This window comes from Pelophylax lessonae (genome assembly GCF_965119305.1).
Source record: "Pelophylax lessonae genome assembly, chromosome: 1".
Classification (NCBI taxonomy): domain Eukaryota; kingdom Metazoa; phylum Chordata; class Amphibia; order Anura; family Ranidae; genus Pelophylax; species Pelophylax lessonae.
The window spans coordinates 30667225-30687933 of NC_138768.1; the positions used below are offsets into that span (position 1 = coordinate 30667225).

A 20709-nucleotide genomic window follows, 5' to 3' on the forward strand; every position below is an offset into this window, starting at 1 on the left:
AGTGAGCCTAGAGGGAGGGGGTGACAATGACGGACAAGAAACTAGCAGTCATGTTGCCACAGCTGCAGCATACTGCCAAGTTTGCTCCAGTGATGAGGAGGGAGGGGATGATGAGGTCACTGATTGTACTTGGGTGCCTGACAGGATAGAGGAGGAAAGTGAGGGGGAGGAGGAGGAGTTAGCACAACTCCAATGAGGCAGTATGTGCTCCAGGGGCCGCCATAGGAGTAGCCAACCTATTGCATCACACCACAGAGCTCCACAGGTGCAGGGTGCTGCAAACTCCCCACGGAGTTCCAAAAGATCATTAGTGTGGGCGTTGCTGTTTGCAATTCCATCTGAAGCGGATCAAGCTTGGCCAGAACACCAGCCGCTTGGGCACCACATGCTTGACAAGACATATGATGACCAGCCATAAAGTCCGTTGGCAACAGCACCTGAAAGAGCCACAGGATAAAAACAAGCATACTTCACCTTTCTTCTCATCTGGGATCTCTTACCCTACTATACCTAATGTCTTCTCAAAAACCTGCATTGAGAGGGATGATGGTATAGCAATGAGTGCCACATATACTTGCACCCAATCTGCTAGCAGTACACCACAGCTTGATTTGACCAGCAGGCAAATTTCACTACCCCAGTTGCTGTACTGCAGAAAAAAATACTGTCCCAGCCATCCACCTGCTCAGCGTCTCAATGCTATCTTGACCAAATTGCTAGCACTACAATTGCTGCTTTTTCATCTGGTAGACTCTGCTCCATTTCATGAATTTGTGGAATGTACTGCACCACAGTGGCAGGTTCCACAAAGACATTTATTTTCACGTAAGGCCATTCCGGCTCTCCACCATCATGTGGAAGGTAGTGTTTTTGCCTCCTTGGACAGAGCAGTCAGCAGGAAGGTTCACATTACTGCTGACTCTTGGTCCAGCAGGCATGGACAGAATGTTACATTTCCTTCACAGCTGGCAGCTGGGAAGAATGCAGGACAGGGTTAAGTATTACAGCTTGTTTTGCCACCATGCCTCCAGAAAGCTGGTGCTGGTTCTGCCGCATCTGGCTACTCCACCTCCTTCTCCTCCACTTCTTCTTCCTCTATGTCTTCTTCTGCTGAATTGTCTTCTGTAGCAGCAGTGCTCCCTAAGAGTTCAAGTGCCTACGCAAGCAGTCAGGCTTTAAGATGCCATGCTTTGCTTCAGTGGTTCTATCTAGGGGATAGGAGTCACACCGGGGCAGAGATTCTGTCAGCTCTGCAGGGGCAGGCTCAGAGATGGTTGACGGCACGACAGCTTGAGCCAGGAATGGTTGTATGCGACAATGGCACCAACCTTCTCTCCGCCCTCCGACAGGGACACTTGACGCATGCTTGGCACATGTCCTGAATTTGGTGGTGCCGCATTTGTTGAACAGATACCCGGGCTTACAAGATCTCCTGAGGCAGGCCAAAAAAGTCTATGGCCATTTCTGGCGTTCATACAATGCCAGTGCTCAGCTATCTGACATTCAACGGGAATTAAACCTGCCCATCAACCGCCTCATTTGTGACATGCCCACCAGGTGTAACTCAACATTGGCAATGCTGCAGCGGCTGCACGCACAGCAGAGGGCCATTAATGAGTACATGTATGAGTATGGCACAAGGACAGGCATAGGGGAGCTTGGGTTTTTTCGCCATGCCAGTGGCTTTTGGTTAAGGATGCATGCACCATCCTGTCACCATTTGAGGAGGCCACAAGGATGGTGAGCCGGGATGATGCATGCATCAGTGACACTATCCCTCTAGTCTACCTGCTGGAGCACACACTTTGTGGAATCATGGACAGGGCACTTGAGGCAGAACAGCGGGAGCAAGAGGAGGACTTCCTTTCCTCACAAGGCACCTTTTATGCAGATATCATTCCTGCGGGGTCACAAAACACACAGGAGGAAGAGGAGGAGGAGGAGGAGGAAGATTGTGGCTGCATGGGTGTAGAGGATAGCATCCAGCAGTCTCCAAGGGATGGTTCTCATTCCACAGAAACCCCAGGAGTTGTACGTGGTTGGGGAGAGGTTGCTCCTGACATTGTCATCCTTAGTGACTCAGAGGACTCAGAAGCTCATGCCTCCTCAAACTTACGTTGCATGGGCTGCCTGATTCTGAAAAGACCTTTCCAGACACTGGGAAGTTAACATTCTCTGGACATGTTTCTGAGGCATCATTCAGCCAAAGGAGGAGCAGTGGTGAAGGCGGCCAGCTGACTGATGCCTTTAAACAGTTCTTTAGTCCTCAGCACCCAGGGCTGTTAGGTTTAAGCAACCATTGGCAGCTTTTACATCATATGGTGCATGATTATCTAGGGGCAAGAGCAGACTTGGAGACCTTTCCAACCGAGCATCCACTGGGTTACTGGGTCTTGAGGATGGACCACTGACAAGAACTTGTTCAATATGCAATGGAGCTACTGGCCTTTCCTGCTTCCAGTGTGCTCTCCAAACAGATGTTAAGTGCTGCTGGAGGTTTATAGAGTGCGTCTATCCACAGACTCTGTTGACCAGCTGACTTTTATCAAAATGAATCAGTCCTGGATCAACAGCAGCTATCAAGACCCTGATACTGATATAACTGATTGAATTTACTAGGGGTCTGTCATTCCTTGAAGACTGCATATGCTGCCCATCCTATTCCTCAACCTTAATTCTGCTAGCTTCCAACAATGTTTTTGGTTTAGGTCACCACCAGCAGCCAAGGCCTAATTTTTCTGCACTTGTATGACTGGTGCATACAATTTAAATGTTGTATGTAATTTTTAACAGTAGGCCCTGTCCCTGTGCCCTGCGCCCAGCAAGAGTAACTGTGAGGGGTAACGGTGTTCAGGCACCACCAACACCAAAGGCCACATTTTTTGCACCTTTATGACAAGTACATGCGATTTCAAATTTGTATGGAATTTTTACCAGCAGGGCCTGTTCCTGTGCCCAGCAAGAGTAACTGTGAGGGGTTACGGTTTTCAGGCACCACCAAAACCAAAAGCCCAACTTTTCTGCACCTGTATGTAAGTTCATGCAATTTCAATTCCGTATCAAATTTCTAAGGGCAGGGCCTGTCTGTCCTTGTGCCCAGCAAGAGTATCTGTGAGGAGTTACGGTGTTCAGGCACCACCAACACCAAAGGCCCAATTTCAGTTTCAGTTCTTGCTGATACTAATCTTCTAGGTCCCCATCACTCCAGCAGGATTGCATAGCCGACACCCAACCTTAGCCAGGTCAGATGACAGCACAGTGCCCCAACTAGATCACTTATAAGAACAGATACTACACTTTATCTTAGCCAATTTCAAATTTGTATGGAACTTTTACCAGCAGGGCCCGTTTCTACGCCCTGCAAGAGTATCTGCGAGGGGTTGCGGTGTTCAGGCACCAACAGCAACAAAGGCCACATTTTTTTGCTCCTGTATGACAAGTTCATGCGATTTCAAATTTGTATGGAATTTTTAGCAGCAGGGCCCGTTCCTGCAACCAGCAAGAGTAACTGTGAGGGGTTGTGGTGTTCAGGCTCCACCAACAACCAAGGCCCAATTTTTCAGCACATGTATGACAAATACATGTGCTTTGAAACTTGTATGTATATTTGTATATGACATTTTTTTCCTTTAGAAATGTCAGTATTGCTGCAGCAGGCTACATACATTGTAGAGATGCACTACTTTACAGGCACATTAAGGGGACCCCCCAGGCAAGACATTTAAAGGAATTTTTCATTTTTATAGTTTCACTTTAAGCATCATTAAAATCAATTAAAAAAACAATTTTGCATTGCTACATGTTCCCCAGGTCAGTACCCAGACCCCCATATACTTTTGTTGGGCAATAACTTGCATTTAAGCCTTTAAAATTAGGAATTTTGATTTTTGACTTTCGAGACTTCAATGTTCAAACAAACTTTCCCCCTGTTCGCGGTGTTCTGGTGCGAACCGAACCGGGGGGTGTTTGGCTCATCACTAATTATAAACATGAAAATGAAAACCAATCATATATTAAAATGCAAAAGTTTACATGTAAGGGCTTGTATTAGGCCAAAGCCAATATAATAAAATCATTACCACCACTCATATAGGCAAAAGATAAACCGTCTGGATTGGGTCCATGGGAGCTAGATTAAATATTTTGCTCTATTCCACATTAAATCTATGGGTATTATATTGATGATAAATGGAATTTGCTAATATCAAGATAATCTAGTAACCTAAAGACTTAGCGAATAGCGACCTTCCCAAAGATATCTACGCAAATTAAAGAAAGGGGAGGCAAATACAGTTAGGAGGCCTATGTTAGTGGACATCTGGGGAGCCTCAGGAGGATATATTTAGCCCAGTGTTTCTCAACATTTTTTCAGATACTGCACCCTTTAACCACTTCAGCCCCAGAAGGTTTACCCCCTTCATGACCACGCCATTTTTTGCGGTATGGCATTGCGTAATTTTAACTGACAATTCGTGCGACGCTGTACACAAATAAAATTGATATCCTTTTTTCCCACAAATATACATTTCTTTTGGTGGTATTTGATCACCTCTGCAGTTTTTATTTGTTGCACTATAAACAAAAAAAGAGCAAAAATTTTGAAAAAAAAAATAATAATTTTACTTTCTGCTATAAAAAAAATGTAGAAAAATCTAATTTCTTCATCAGTTTAGGCCAATTTGTATTCTGCTACATATTTTTGGTAAAAAAAATCCCAATAAGCGTATATTGATTGGTTTGCGCAAAAATTATAGTGTCTACAAACTATAGGATATTTTTATGGAGTTTTTATTTTTTTATTTTTTGTTTACTTGTGACGGTGATTAGTGATTTTTAGTGGGACTGTGACATTGCGGCGGACAAATCTGACTTTAAGTGACACTTTTTGGGGACCAGTAACACCAATACAGTGATCAGTGCTTAAAAAAAATGCACTGTCACTGTGCTAATGACACTGGCAGGGAAGGGGTTAACATCAGGGGCAATCAAAGGCTTAAATGTGTTCCTAGCAAGTGCTTTCTAACTGTGGGGGTGCTTTTTCTGTGAGAAGCTCAAGATCCCTGTTCCTGCTTAGCAGAATCACAGGATCTCTGTCTCCCCTACTAGCAGAACAGCGATTTGCCTTGTTTACATACGCAGACCACGTTCTTCCTCTCCCAGGAACTATCGGTTGGTCCCGGCAGACATCAGGTCCAGTGGACCCACTGATTAGCTCCCCCTGTGTCCAGTCACAGCAGGAGCTGGTTGCCGGTGGTGCGCTTGCGCACCACAGACCGGGAAGAACCAAATCATGTACCTGTACATAATTTTGTGCAGGAGAGCCGCCGCAGCACAGTATATATACGTGGGGTGGTTCGGCAGGTGGTTAGAAGTGTGCAAAATCCTGAGGGACCCCAGTCTAAAATATAGCAAAATGCAAATGTTACTTATCAATGAGAAACCTGAGCCTGTGATGATGCACTCAACCACTTTAAATAAATAACTACACATCACAAGCCCCTCTTCACATCAGAGGTCCCCCATCACGTCAGAGTCCCCCTATACAACAAAGTCCTCCCTATATGTCAAAGTCCCCATTATACTGTATGTCGGAGACCTCCCATCAGATTCCCAACATCCTACCAAGTCTTCTCATCACATCAGAGTCCACCCTCACAGACTCTCTCCAAATCACAGAGCTCCCCAATACACATTACCCTAATTCACACAGTCCCCCTGTTCACAAGGTCCTCTCTTCACATCAAAGCCTTCCAGCAGTGTGGTAGGGGCCTGTAAGTGGAGCAAGTCTAGAAAAGTCAGACTTCCATCCTCGCCTGAATACTGGAGTGGATACTGTATGCATGCTGCCTGCCGTGGATTAGCATCATGAGTTGCTATTTTTACAAGCAAGCGAACCACCAACATCATAGCAATAATTTACATTACACCTACTGCCCTAGAGTATTATTGGTTGCTTTGGTGCAATGAGAAAAATTGGTTTACCCTCAAATTCCAAGTACTGAAAAACACAAGAAAATGTATGTACAAATTACATCCCCACTTCTCCTCCACCAATGACTGTTTAAATAATTTTATTAAAAATGAATCTGTGTTGTATCTATTGCAGATAGTGAGAACTGTATGAATTGTCCAGGAGAAGAATGGCCCAATGAGAAGAAAGATCGGTGTATTCCAAAACCCCTTGAATTCCTTTCCTACACTGATGGCATTTCTAATGTATTCCTAACAGTTTCTGTTTTACTCTGCATTGTGACTGTTTTAATAAAGGGGATTTTTATTTCCTATAGGAACACCCCCATCGTCAAAGCTAATAACAGAAATCTGAGTTTTGTTCTCCTTATCTCCATCTTGTTGAGCTTCCTCTGTGTGTTTTTGTTCATTGGTCAGCCACTGGATATAACCTGTATACTGCGTGTCATGACATTTGGAGTCCTCTTCTCCATAGCCATCTCCTCTCTTCTTGCTAAAACAATCATGGTTTGCATCGCTTTCAAAGCCACCAAACCTGGCAGCTACTGGAGGAATTGGCTTGGAAGCAAACTGGCCAGTTCCATAGTATCAGTGTGTTCATCCATTCAAGTAATAATATGTCTTATTTGGTTGTCCTCTTCTCACCCTTTTAAGGACATGGACACTCACTCTTATCAGGACAGGATCATCATTCAGTGTAATGAGGGGTCAGTTATCGGGTTCTACTCTGTGTTGGGTTATATGGGGTTTCTGGCAGCTCTAAGCTTTGTTTTGGCTTTCATGGTGAGGACATTACCGGACAGTTTTAATGAGGCCAAATACATCACCTTCAGCATGCTGGTGTTCTGCAGTGTCTGGATTGCCATGATCCCGGCCTATCTGAGCACCAGAGGGAAATACATGGTGGCTGTGGAGGTATTTGCCATATTGGCCTCAAGTGCTGGACTTCTAAGCTGTATATTTTTTCCAAAATGTTTCATTATCTTATTTAAACCTAAATTGAATACACAATCATGTTTACTTGAAAGCAAAAATAGACAACAGTAACAATTCTTAGGGATCTGTCTTTAAATGTTTTCACACAAGAGACACACGGTGTCATATAGTTAAATAGTCCAAGTCTAAAGAGATTCAAGTGGAAAATGTTAATCCTGGGTGAAAGTTGTGTGAACCTGGTGTGATTTAATTTTTAATACTCTGGTAGTTAGATGGTAATGAAACCTTGGGCTGGAAGTGGATGATGATTTTGTGTTCATCAAGCCAAGGTGTCACTACAATCACCCTGGGTTGTGTATTAAAACTCTGATCTAGAAATTGGAGAATCATACCAAATTGAGTCCAAAATTAAATTTATGCCCAAATTTAATTTGGTACTGATGAAGTTAATATATGTGTGTGTTCACACTGCAATCTATCCTAATTCATTAGTTATGTCTGAGTCACCAGATTATCAACCCTATATTTTGTTAAGACTTGGTAAAGGGGCTGATGTTGGAGCCCTGAAATATGCTATCTTATTTATCCCTTTAATATTTAAAAAACCCATTTAGTGTTGCACTTCAATATGCAGATTAAGATTTTTTTTTAAAGATTTTTTAACAAACCCTCCAGTCTCCATCAGTCAAAGTTCTCCCTATGGTGGCCTCTCCTTACAGCAGTTGCCTCTGCTATTGCCCAAAACTGAGCCCTAACACTTATTTTACATGGGCTGGACTCCACTGAAAGACTTGCTCAGCAGGGGATCTGGTCTGCTTAGATCCTGATGAGCAGAGCAGAAAAGGCAACTGACGAGGTCTGTGTTCACTCAGTCTATGCAGAGCAGACATAGACACAGCTCCCTCTATTCTATGGGCAGTCCGATGCAAACGGACTGGCTGCTTATTTACAACCAGCTGCCATCTGATCCAATCTGGCCAGACAGAACGGAGCGGATCCCCTTCGGTTTGATTTTGCCTGATCTGATTAGATTGGAGATAGGTGAGTCTAAACCACCAGAAGTCATTTTACATTCGCTGCTTCATAGATTAGAATGGGTTGTCCAATCGGGTCCACCTGAAAAACAGACAGGCGGACCTGATCAGACCTCTCGTGTGAAAAAGGCCTCATTTTTTGTTCAAAAAACTTGTGTTTTAGAATGTTCATTAAATGTTCTATTAGTTATGGTTTCAAATTGACATTTGTTTTTGACTCTAGCGATAAAAAAAAAAAAAAATCAAATGAGCAGGATAGACATATTTTCTCATACAAATGCAATTCTAACAGTGATTGTGGTTTTGAGATTCGTCAGGTTTTTGTTGGGAATATCAATGTACTGAGAATATTTTTTATATAAATGTTTGTATCAAAATCTAATTGTGTCTCATGTAGGGAGCATGTTGGACCTCTGTGGAGAGACCGCTGTTTCAACAAACGTTTATTTTACTTTTATTTAGCTGATTTATGCTGATGGCTCAGTTTTGCTTTAAGAACATTACATAATAAAATAAAGGATGCATGTTTCATATTTTTATTGTTATTTTTAGAATTATGAGTGTATAAAATTAATATAATTTAGAACAGAAAGCACTGTATTCATAAAACACATCTCCCAAAAAAAAAAAAAAAAAAACATGCAAATTCACTTTAAGATCACAGTACAACACTTTTGGGTGTACCTTCTGATGATGTCACTTCCGCTTGATTAGTTTCATCATTCGACTTCCTCAAGATCCTGAGGAAGTTTAATGTTGAAACTTGTCGAAGGGAAGTGACACCAGTAGATTTTTGATATTTAATACTGTCAATATAACTTGACAATAGTAACTCAAAAGTACTTCAAAATGTTGTTTGCTTTTAATATTTTATTTTGAAATGAATGGAATTTCTCAAAAATAAAGCTACATTTACTGTTACAATTTTGTTTGTAAAGAAAGCATTTACCATTGTTCTCCGCTGATTTTTTTTTTATCACTACAGTCAAAAACAATTGTCAGTTTGACCCTATTACCTACTAGAACACTGAAGACACTTTATCCGGCTATAGATGACACGATTTTCTTTCCTGCAACTACAAAAAGAAAATTGCTTGATCCCCCCATAAACACAGTCAGTGTTACATATATATAGTTACACAGTTATTCAGGTTGAAAAAAGACACAAGTCCATCTGGTTCAACCAAAAAAAAAAAAAAAAAAAACAGTATTGAAAACCCAACCATACAATCCCATATACACAATCCTATGCAAAAGATTTAGGTTCCCCTAAATTGGGACTTTTTAGGCACAGATAATTGAAAAGATAGGTGGATCATATAAATAAAGAAGTTTTTATTAAATACAAATAGAAATCAAAATTTAAGAACAGTGTGCAAGCAAAAAACAAACAGAGAGGATATAACTTATAGTGCTCGAACATAACCCGACATGTTTCGGAGCTGAGGGTACTTGCTCCTTCTTCAGGGGAGTTCAAGCAGTACTCTGGTGGTATAAAGATAAGTGTGTAAGAAAAACCAGTATGTTTTTATAAAGGATTCTTACATAATATGAAGTGACTAAAAAAGTTCACATAATATATAGCATAAATAATGAGTACTTACAGGGTTATACCGTAACTGAGTTTAAAAGAGGCCTGCACAGAGGTTAAAAACAACTGGTGATAAAGATTGGTCCGGCAAACATGTGTAGCAGTGTGGGTTATAGATCGATGTTAATATTTAGAGAGGAGAGACACAGCTGTTAGATCACGGACGTGACCGACACTCAAACTGGGCATCTGGAGTCCTCAAACAAAGGGGGGAAGCCAGGTACAGTTTCTTGAAAGAGATATAGGTACAGCCGGTCTGAAAGATAGGCAGACAACAACTGATTAAAAAGCGGTTTAAGCATATCAAAGGGATTATGCGAAAAGATTATGCAAAAAACGGTATATATTTAGGGGACGAAATATATTTAAAGATAATGTCAGGGGAAACAAATGCCCGTATCAGGGACTACAAAATGTCATAGAATTGAAAAATAATAACAAAAAGCAATTAGATGGGTAGATATCATCCTTTGAAGATTTGGGGCAAGGGAAATGCACATACCTTGATAAAGACACAGGTTATAATGAGATAGAAAAACGTCCTCTCCACACTGCAGCCAGCAACCAAAATGCTGGCTGAGTGCTAGGAGAGGTGCCCTAATATATGCCGGCTAATTGATTGAAATGTGATTCAGCTGGCTTCACAGGACTTCCTGAGACACAGATACTGAGCCCGCCTCCATGCGTCACGCATTGGCGTGACGAGGTATAGAAACAATTGGGCTGGCTTCGCAAGGAGGGCTCCCTGGAACGCAGATGCCAGGCACGCCCCCACGCGTCACGCGCTAGCGTGACAGGGTGTGGGCGGAGCCGGCATATGCGTTCCACCGGCACGGAGATCGCAACCGGAAGTGGAAGGAAACCACCACGGCTGCTTATTGGTCGCCACTGGACCGTGAAGAGACCAGGGTAGTTGGAAGCAGGACCAAAGAGACACACCGCACGCTGCGGTGTGTGTCTCACCGTGCCGGGATGCTCAGAGAGAGAGGAGGAGCACAGTCCGGAGTTAAAACATGCTGGAACTCTATAAATCTAAATGAAGAAAATATTGATGTTTTTAAATATTAAATGTCAAAACTAGCTATATGTTGCACAGATTTAGAATCGATCACCAGGTGTGATTAACATGTTAGTCACTGGTAGTGGGCAGCCATATATTTACAACAAATAATCAACAGAACAAAAACAGGAGAAATAGAACAAAATTATAATATAAAAATTGACAATTGATGTATAGATGTACAAAAAAAAAAAAAAAAAAAATTTATATGATAGAACAAACTAAAGTACAAAAAGAAATGTATATAATAATGCTTCAATGAATAGAATTGTATACAGTAAATTATGCAAAGCTGAACCAACAGGAAAAATTAGGAGAATGGTGCCTGCAAAGGATATGACAGGCATAAGGCAAAAAGAGACAAAAGAGACATCAGGTGAGGACAAAGATGTAATTAATTCAAAGGTAGGAAAGAATAATTAAAAAATGGCATATGTAGTACATATGGAGAATGCCAAAACATCAAGTTTCCATCCCTCCAGAATTGAAACCTTCGAGATATGGTTTGAATGATAAGGTCCCATTTAATCCTGGTGGCTCGGTGGCCTTTAGGAGATAAATCCACCTGAGCTCAAGCTGGAGGAGGGACTTATTCCAGTCACCTCCTCTAGGGCCCGGGTGGATTCGGTCTAGGATCAGAAACTTGACTTTAGGCATCTTGCCTGCATGTACCGTGGCCACATGTCTGCCCAAGGGTAGATCAGGGTCTGATTTACGCATGCTTAGGATATGGCGATAAGCACGTCGCCAAAATTCTTGTTTGGTTTTGCCAATGTAAAAACATTGGCAAGTACAGAGCAAGAGATAAATTACGCCTATTGTCCGGCAATTCGCGAAATGTTTTGCTTGGTGAATATTGCCATTGGGAAGTACAGGGCATTTTTGTGTAAGCATGTAGCCACAATAACTACAACTGCCACATATGTAAGTACCCTTATATTTGCAGCAAGTGGACGATGAGGTGTCAATGAATTCACTGCGCACAATTTTGTCTCTTAAGGCGGGAGCCCTTTTGAAGACAAAATTGGGGGAATCAGACACATACTGGCCAAGGACCGGATCAGAAGACAAAAGGTGCCAGTGCCTGGACACAATGCGTCTTATTTTATGGTGTTGCTGCATATAGGGGGTAATGATCCTGAGGGTGTCCTTAGTGTCAGATGTAGTGACTATTTTTGGAGCCAGTAATTTTTCCCTGTCGCTTGACAACGCTCTCCGGTAAGCTTGTTTGAGGGATTTATTGGAATAACCTCTATGTTGGAGTCGTTTTTGAAGTCCATTGGCTGCCTCTTGGAAAGTTTTCAGAGTGGAACAATTGCGTCTGAGTCTCAGGTACTGGCTGGTGGGAATGGACCGAAGTAAGGGAGTGGGATGGAAACTAGACCCATGCAAGATGGTGTTTCCTGCTGTGGGCTTGCGAAAAAGGTTACTCTGAAGGGTCCCGTTGTCACTGCGTGTGACTTCAATGTCCAAGAAGGTAATACGATGAGAATCAAAGTTCATGGTAAATGAGAGATTGAAATCGTTTTTGTTTATGTGGGCCAAACAAGCTTCAAGAGATTCCCTAGGGCCATCCCAGATAAGGAACACATCGTCGATGTATCGCGTCCAAAAAGTGATGTGGTCGGTATACACCGACAATGTGTCATCGGTCAAAAAGAATTGCTCCCACTCCCCCAGGTACAGGTTAGCGTAGGACGGAGCACAGCATGTGCCCATCGCTACTCCCTGTACCTGGAGGTAGTGGGACCCATTAAAAGTAAACACATTATGAGTAAGGATATACAATAGCAGGTCCAAAATAAATTCACCATAGTCATCGAGTAAATTTTGGCAGGACATGATGTGTTTGACAGCTGCAATTCCCCTGGAGTGGGGAATTGAGCTGTAGAGGGCCTCAACGTCAATGGTTACCAAAGACGCAGTAGGAGGGACCCACAAATTCTCAATTTTATTTAAAAAATGAATAGTGTCCTTAGTAAATGAAGGTAGCCTATGAACTAGTGGCTGGAGAAAGGCATCCACAAGTTTGCTTGCGTTATCCGTCAATGCCCCACATCCCGAGATGATGGGTCTTCCAGGTGGATCTGTAGTGCTTTTGTGCACTTTGGGAAGCCCATAAAAAGTCGGGGTGATGGGGAATTTGATACGGATATAGTCCCATATTTGTTTGGTAAAGACATTATTTAAGTAGGCTGTATCGACTAGCTGGTAAAACTCCAAGTTGTATTTAGCAACTATATCAGGGGTGATACGCCTATACCAATCGGTATTTTTTAAGATGTTATTACACATACGTATATAATGGGAATTGTCCATTATCACGATGTTGCCACCTTTGTCAGCCTGCTTGATGGTAATAAGTTTGTTGGTGGCTAATTTATTTATTGCCTCTCTTTGAACTTGAGAGATATTGGATTGGGACATAGAGCGTAAATTCAACTTTTCAATATCATTGGATACCACTTTAAGGAATGCGTTGATATTTGCATTCTGGATTGCGGGGTAGGCATCTGATTTCTTACGAAGATCAGTGCCTGCTATCTTTTGCTGTTCTAATGGTTCAGGGGAGATGCCCGCAAGTAGGGAAGTGAGGTCAACGCGATCAATAAGATCTTCGTTCTCCTCAAGTAGAGAAATCAAGGTCTCTAAAGCTGGATCGTGTTTATCCAATTTCTTGTTATCCTTGTGATAGATATATTTGAAGTTAAGTTTTCGGACAAACAGGTGAAGGTCTTTGATGAAATCGAATTTTTTAATGTTGGATGTTGGGCAAAAATTTAGGCCCTTTTGTAGAATGGATAGTTCCGCATCCGATAACTTGTATTGGGATAAATTAATAATGGAAAAATCCGTAGTATCCTGTACCAAAGTATGAGGTACAGGATCAATTAGGTGGGGGGAGGGAGTGACGATAGTGCTGGTGTGAGTTGTAGGGCTCGTGAATGAACAAGATCTAAAAAACTTTGATCCTGTAGATCGGTGATTGAAGAATGGTGTATGGGTAGGTTGGCAGGATTGGTGGAGGGTGGTGCTAAACGTGGAGTGGGTGTGCTGGGAGGTGGGAAATCAGTGGGTGGTGGAAAGAGGGAAAGTCCATCTTTTTGTTGTGGTTTAACATTCGACTTTTTGGATTTTTGATCCATTCCAGGGTCATTATGATGTGGACGCTTAATGCGTTCCATTTGTGTTTTATGTGGTTTGGTGATGGGGGGTGGCTTCACAGGATATTGAACTGTAGATGATGCGATATCTTTCATGGGTGGGCGGACATTGGGCCTATTACCAGTCCAATGATAGGCTTTACCTTGTTGAAAGATGCTTCTGTCTTTATTTAGAATTTTTTGTTTTTTGATTAACGTGTTCTTATTGAAAACATCAAGTTGCTCTTTCAATTTAATTTCTCGATGGGGGAATGTAGTATGGGTCTTAAATTTTTTAAGCCTTGTACATGTGGAAGCTATATCAATATCTAATTTTGTGGCTCTCACTGTATATTCCTCGATAAGGAGGTTCATAAGGACCCCAGAACAATGTTGTAAGGCTTGTTCCCATTTGTTTTTAAATGAGGGGGTTAGATCCTCAAGTATAGGGAACACCTGGGGTCTGAGCCCATAGGGACTTATATTTTCTCTGATGTGTTCCTGGAAAGACCTAATATTCCAAAAAAGGGTAGATTTGCGTTCCAGCATTTTAGAAAGCTGGAAGAAAAGAGATGAAAGCTCTGTCTCTATAAATTCCTTATTTTCGAATTCCTGTTGATATTGTTCCATAAGGTTGTTCCACTCATCACCGATGAAGCCTGACAGCGTGCTGTCTTGCGTCATTGTGATGGCCAGTGACAGCGTACCAAAAGAAAAAAGATTTTAAGATAATTATTTATTCGATTATGTTAAATCATTAAACTAGATTTTTAGTTTTTTTGGGAAAACCCAGGATAAAAACCAAAGGAAGGAAAAACCAAAACAGCAATAGGTCTGAAATAGACTGCGGGGGCGGTATCTACTACCTGGAAAAATGTGGAGAATGTGCTAAAGACCTAGAGCCTGGTGTGCCAACATCCCTAATACGTATGCAAAAGATTTAGGTTCCCCTAAATTGGGACTTTTTAGGCACAGATAATTGAAAAGATAGGTGGATCATATAAATAAAGAAGTTTTTATTAAATACAAATAGAAATCAAAATTTAAGAACAGTGTGCAAGCAAAAAACAAACAGAGAGGATATAACTTATAGTGCTCGAACATAACCCGACATGTTTCGGAGCTGAGGGTACTTGCTCCTTCTTCAGGGGAGTTCAAGCAGTACTCTGGTGGTATAAAGATAAGTGTGTAAGAAAAACCAGTATGTTTTTATAAAGGATTCTTACATAATATGAAGTGACTAAAAAAGTTCACATAATATATAGCATAAATAATGAGTACTTACAGGGTTATACCGTAACTGAGTTTAAAAGAGGCCTGCACAGAGGTTAAAAACAACTGGTGATAAAGATTGGTCCGGCAAACATGTGTAGCAGTGTGGGTTATAGATCGATGTTAATATTTAGAGAGGAGAGACACAGCTGTTAGATCACGGACGTGACCGACACTCAAACTGGGCATCTGGAGTCCTCAAACAAAGGGGGGAAGCCAGGTACAGTTTCTTGAAAGAGATATAGGTACAGCCGGTCTGAAAGATAGGCAGACAACAACTGATTAAAAAGCGGTTTAAGCATATCAAAGGGATTATGCGAAAAGATTATGCAAAAAACGGTATATATATATCTTTGTCTCAGGAAGTCCTGTGAAGCCAGCTGAATCACATTTCAATCAATTAGCCGGCATATATTAGGGCACCTCTCCTAGCACTCAGCCAGCATTTTGGTTGCTGGCTGCAGTGTGGAGAGGACGTTTTTCTATCTCATTATAACCTGTGTCTTTATCAAGGTATGTGCATTTCCCTTGCCCCAAATCTTCAAAGGATGATATCTACCCATCTAATTGCTTTTTGTTATTATTTTTCAATTCTATGACATTTTGTAGTCCCTGATACGGGCATTTGTTTCCCCTGACATTATCTTTAAATATATTTCGTCCCCTAAATATATACCGTTTTTTGCATAATCTTTTCGCATAATCCCTTTGATATGCTTAAACCGCTTTTTAATCAGTTGTTGTCTGCCTATCTTTCAGACCGGCTGTACCTATATCTCTTTCAAGAAACTGTACCTGGCTTCCCCCCTTTGTTTGAGGACTCCAGATGCCCAGTTTGAGTGTCGGTCACGTCCGTGATCTAACAGCTGTGTCTCTCCTCTCTAAATATTAACATCGATCTATAACCCACACTGCTACACATGTTTGCCGGACCAATCTTTATCACCAGTTGTTTTTAACCTCTGTGCAGGCCTCTTTTAAACTCAGTTACGGTATAACCCTGTAAGTACTCATTATTTATGCTATATATTATGTGAACTTTTTTAGTCACTTCATATTATGTAAGAATCCTTTATAAAAACATACTGGTTTTTCTTACACACTTATCTTTATACCACCAGAGTACTGCTTGAACTCCCCTGAAGAAGGAGCAAGTACCCTCAGCTCCGAAACATGTCGGGTTATGTTCGAGCACTATAAGTTATATCCTCTCTGTTTGTTTTTTGCTTGCACACTGTTCTTAAATTTTGATTTCTATTTGTATTTAATAAAAACTTCTTTATTTATATGATCCACCTATCTTTTCAATTATCTGTGCCTAAAAAGTCCCAATTTAGGGGAACCTAAATCTTTTGCATACGTATTAGGGATGTTGGCACACCAGGCTCTAGGTCTTTAGCACATTCTCCACATTTTTCCAGGTAGTAGATACCGCCCCCGCAGTCTATTTCAGACCTATTGCTGTTTTGGTTTTTCCTTCCTTTGGTTTTTATCCTGGGTTTTCCCAAAAAAACTAAAAATCTAGTTTAATGATTTAACATAATCGAATAAATAATTATCTTAAAATCTTTTTTCTTTTGGTACGCTGTCACTGGCCATCACAATGACGCAAGACAGCACGCTGTCAGGCTTCATCGGTGATGAGTGGAACAACCTTATGGAACAATATCAACAGGAATTCGAAAATAAGGAATTTATAGAGACAGAGCTTTCATCTCTTTTCTTCCAGCTTTCTAAAATGCTGGAACGCAAATCTACCCTTTTTTGGAATATTAGGTCTTTCCAGGAACACATCAGAGAAAATATAAGTCCCTATGGGCTCAGACCCCAGGTGTTCCCTATACTTGAGGATCTAACCCCCTCATTTAAAAACAAATGGGAACAAGCCTTACAACATTGTTCTGGGGTCCTTATGAACCTCCTTATCGAGGAATATACAGTGAGAGCCACAAAATTAGATATTGATATAGCTTCCACATGTACAAGGCTTAAAAAATTTAAGACCCATACTACATTCCCCCATCGAGAAATTAAATTGAAAGAGCAACTTGATGTTTTCAATAAGAACACGTTAATCAAAAAACAAAAAATTCTAAATAAAGACAGAAGCATCTTTCAACAAGGTAAAGCCTATCATTGGACTGGTAATAGGCCCAATGTCCGCCCACCCATGAAAGATATCGCATCATCTACAGTTCAATATCCTGTGAAGCCACCCCCCATCACCAAACCACATAAAACACAAATGGAACGCATTAAGCGTCCACATCATAATGACCCTGGAATGGATCAAAAATCCAAAAAGTCGAATGTTAAACCACAACAAAAAGATGGACTTTCCCTCTTTCCACCACCCACTGATTTCCCACCTCCCAGCACACCCACTCCACGTTTAGCACCACCCTCCACCAATCCTGCCAACCTACCCATACACCATTCTTCAATCACCGATCTACAGGATCAAAGTTTTTTAGATCTTGTTCATTCACGAGCCCTACAACTCACACCAGCACTATCGTCACTCCCTCCCCCCACCTAATTGATCCTGTACCTCATACTTTGGTACAGGATACTACGGATTTTTCCATTATTAATTTATCCCAATACAAGTTATCGGATGCGGAACTATCCATTCTACAAAAGGGCCTAAATTTTTGCCCAACATCCAACATTAAAAAATTCGATTTCATCAAAGACCTTCACCTGTTTGTCCGAAAACTTAACTTCAAATATATCTATCACAAGGATAACAAGAAATTGGATAAACACGATCCAGCTTTAGAGACCTTGATTTCTCTACTTGAGGAGAACGAAGATCTTATTGATCGCGTTGACCTCACTTCCCTACTTGCGGGCATCTCCCCTGAACCATTAGAACAGCAAAAGATAGCAGGCACTGATCTTCGTAAGAAATCAGATGCCTACCCCGCAATCCAGAATGCAAATATCAACGCATTCCTTAAAGTGGTATCCAATGATATTGAAAAGTTGAATTTACGCTCTATGTCCCAATCCAATATCTCTCAAGTTCAAAGAGAGGCAATAAATAAATTAGCCACCAACAAACTTATTACCATCAAGCAGGCTGACAAAGGTGGCAACATCGTGATAATGGACAATTCCCATTATATACGTATGTGTAATAACATCTTAAAAAATACCGATTGGTATAGGCGTATCACCCCTGATATAGTTGCTAAATACAACTTGGAGTTTTACCAGCTAGTCGATACAGCCTACTTAAATAATGTCTTTACCAAACAAATATGGGACTATATCCGTATCAAATTCCCCATCACCCCGACTTTTTATGGGCTTCCCAAAGTGCACAAAAGCACTACAGATCCACCTGGAAGACCCATCATCTCGGGATGTGGGGCATTGACGGATAACGCAAGCAAACTTGTGGATGCCTTTCTCCAGCCACTAGTTCATAGGCTACCTTCATTTACTAAGGACACTATTCATTTTTTAAATAAAATTGAGAATTTGTGGGTCCCTCCTACTGCGTCTTTGGTAACCATTGACGTTGAGGCCCTCTACAGCTCAATTCCCCACTCCAGGGGAATTGCAGCTGTCAAACACATCATGTCCTGCCAAAATTTACTCGATGACTATGGTGAATTTATTTTGGACCTGCTATTGTATATCCTTACTCATAATGTGTTTACTTTTAATGGGTCCCACTACCTCCAGGTACAGGGAGTAGCGATGGGCACATGCTGTGCTCCGTCCTACGCTAACCTGTACCTGGGGGAGTGGGAGCAATTCTTTTTGACCGATGACACATTGTCGGTGTATACCGACCACATCACTTTTTGGACGCGATACATCGACGATGTGTTCCTTATCTGGGATGGCCCTAGGGAATCTCTTGAAGCTTGTTTGGCCCACATAAACAAAAACGATTTCAATCTCTCATTTACCATGAACTTTGATTCTCATCGTATTACCTTCTTGGACATTGAAGTCACACGCAGTGACAACGGGACCCTTCAGAGTAACCTTTTTCGCAAGCCCACAGCAGGAAACACCATCTTGCATGGGTCTAGTTTCCATCCCACTCCCTTACTTCGGTCCATTCCCACCAGCCAGTACCTGAGACTCAGACGCAATTGTTCCACTCTGAAAACTTTCCAAGAGGCAGCCAATGGACTTCAAAAACGACTCCAACATAGAGGTTATTCCAATAAATCCCTCAAACAAGCTTACCGGAGAGCGTTGTCAAGCGACAGGGAAAAATTACTGGCTCCAAAAATAGTCACTACATCTGACACTAAGGACACCCTCAGGATCATTACCCCCTATATGCAGCAACACCATAAAATAAGACGCATTGTGTCCAGGCACTGGCACCTTTTGTCTTCTGATCCGGTCCTTGGCCAGTATGTGTCTGATTCCCCCAATTTTGTCTTCAAAAGGGCTCCCGCCTTAAGAGACAAAATTGTGCGCAGTGAATTCATTGACACCTCATCGTCCACTTGCTGCAAATATAAGGGTACTTACATATGTGGCAGTTGTAGTTATTGTGGCTACATGCTTACACAAAAATGCCCTGTACTTCCCAATGGCAATATTCACCAAGCAAAACATTTCGCGAATTGCCGGACAATAGGCGTAATTTATCTCTTGCTCTGTACTTGCCAATGTTTTTACATTGGCAAAACCAAACAAGAATTTTGGCGACGTGCTTATCGCCATATCCTAAGCATGCGTAAATCAGACCCTGATCTACCCTTGGGCAGACATGTGGCCACGGTACATGCAGGCAAGATGCCTAAAGTCAAGTTTCTGATCCTAGACCGAATCCACCCGGGCCCTAGAGGAGGTGACTGGAATAAGTCCCTCCTCCAGCTTGAGCTCAGGTGGATTTATCTCCTAAAGGCCACCGAGCCACCAGGATTAAATGGGACCTTATCATTCAAACCATATCTCGAAGGTTTCAATTCTGGAGGGATGGAAACTTGATGTTTTGGCATTCTCCATATGTACTACATATGCCATTTTTTAATTATTCTTTCCTACCTTTGAATTAATTACATCTTTGTCCTCACCTGATGTCTCTTTTGTCTCTTTTTGCCTTATGCCTGTCATATCCTTTGCAGGCACCATTCTCCTAATTTTTCCTGTTGGTTCAGCTTTGCATAATTTACTGTATACAATTCTATTCATTGAAGCATTATTATATACATTTCTTTTTGTACTTTAGTTTGTTCTATCATATAAATTTTTTTTTTTTTTTTTTGTACATCTATACATCAATTGTCAATTTTTATATTATAATTTTGTTCTATTTCTCCTGTTTTTGTTCTGTTGATTATTTGTTGTAAATATATGGCTGCCCACTACCAGTGACTAACATGTTAATCACACCTGGTGATCGATTCTAAATCTGTGCAACATATAGCTAGTTTTGACATTTAATATTTAAAAACATCAATATTTTCTTCATTTAGATTTATAGAGTTCCAGCATGTTTTAACTCCGGATTGTGCTCCTCCTCTCTCTCTGAGCATCCCGGCACGGTGAGACACACACCGCAGCGTGCGGTGTGTCTCTTTGGTCCTGCTTCCAACTACCCTGGTCTCTTCACGGTCCAGTGGCGACCAATAAGCAGCCGTGGTGGTTTCCTTCCACTTCCGGTTGCGATCTCCGTGCCGGTGGAACGCATATGCCGGCTCCGCCCACACCCTGTCACGCTAG

At 41.6% G+C, this 20709-nt stretch overlaps 1 protein-coding gene across 1 annotated transcript in view; it reads left to right on the plus strand.

The window, feature by feature from the left end:
* LOC309567350 (vomeronasal type-2 receptor 26-like) overlaps window positions 1-7017 on the plus strand; it is a gene marked incomplete at both ends in the record, with an annotated part of 116841 nt that extends 109824 nt beyond the window's left edge. Inside the window, one exon of the mRNA XM_082272765.1 lies at window positions 6107-7017. Coding sequence (XP_082128891.1) covers window positions 6107-7017 — 911 coding nt within the window. The remainder of the gene's footprint in view (window positions 1-6106) is intronic.
* Between the last annotated feature and the right edge of the window lie 13692 nt (window positions 7018-20709).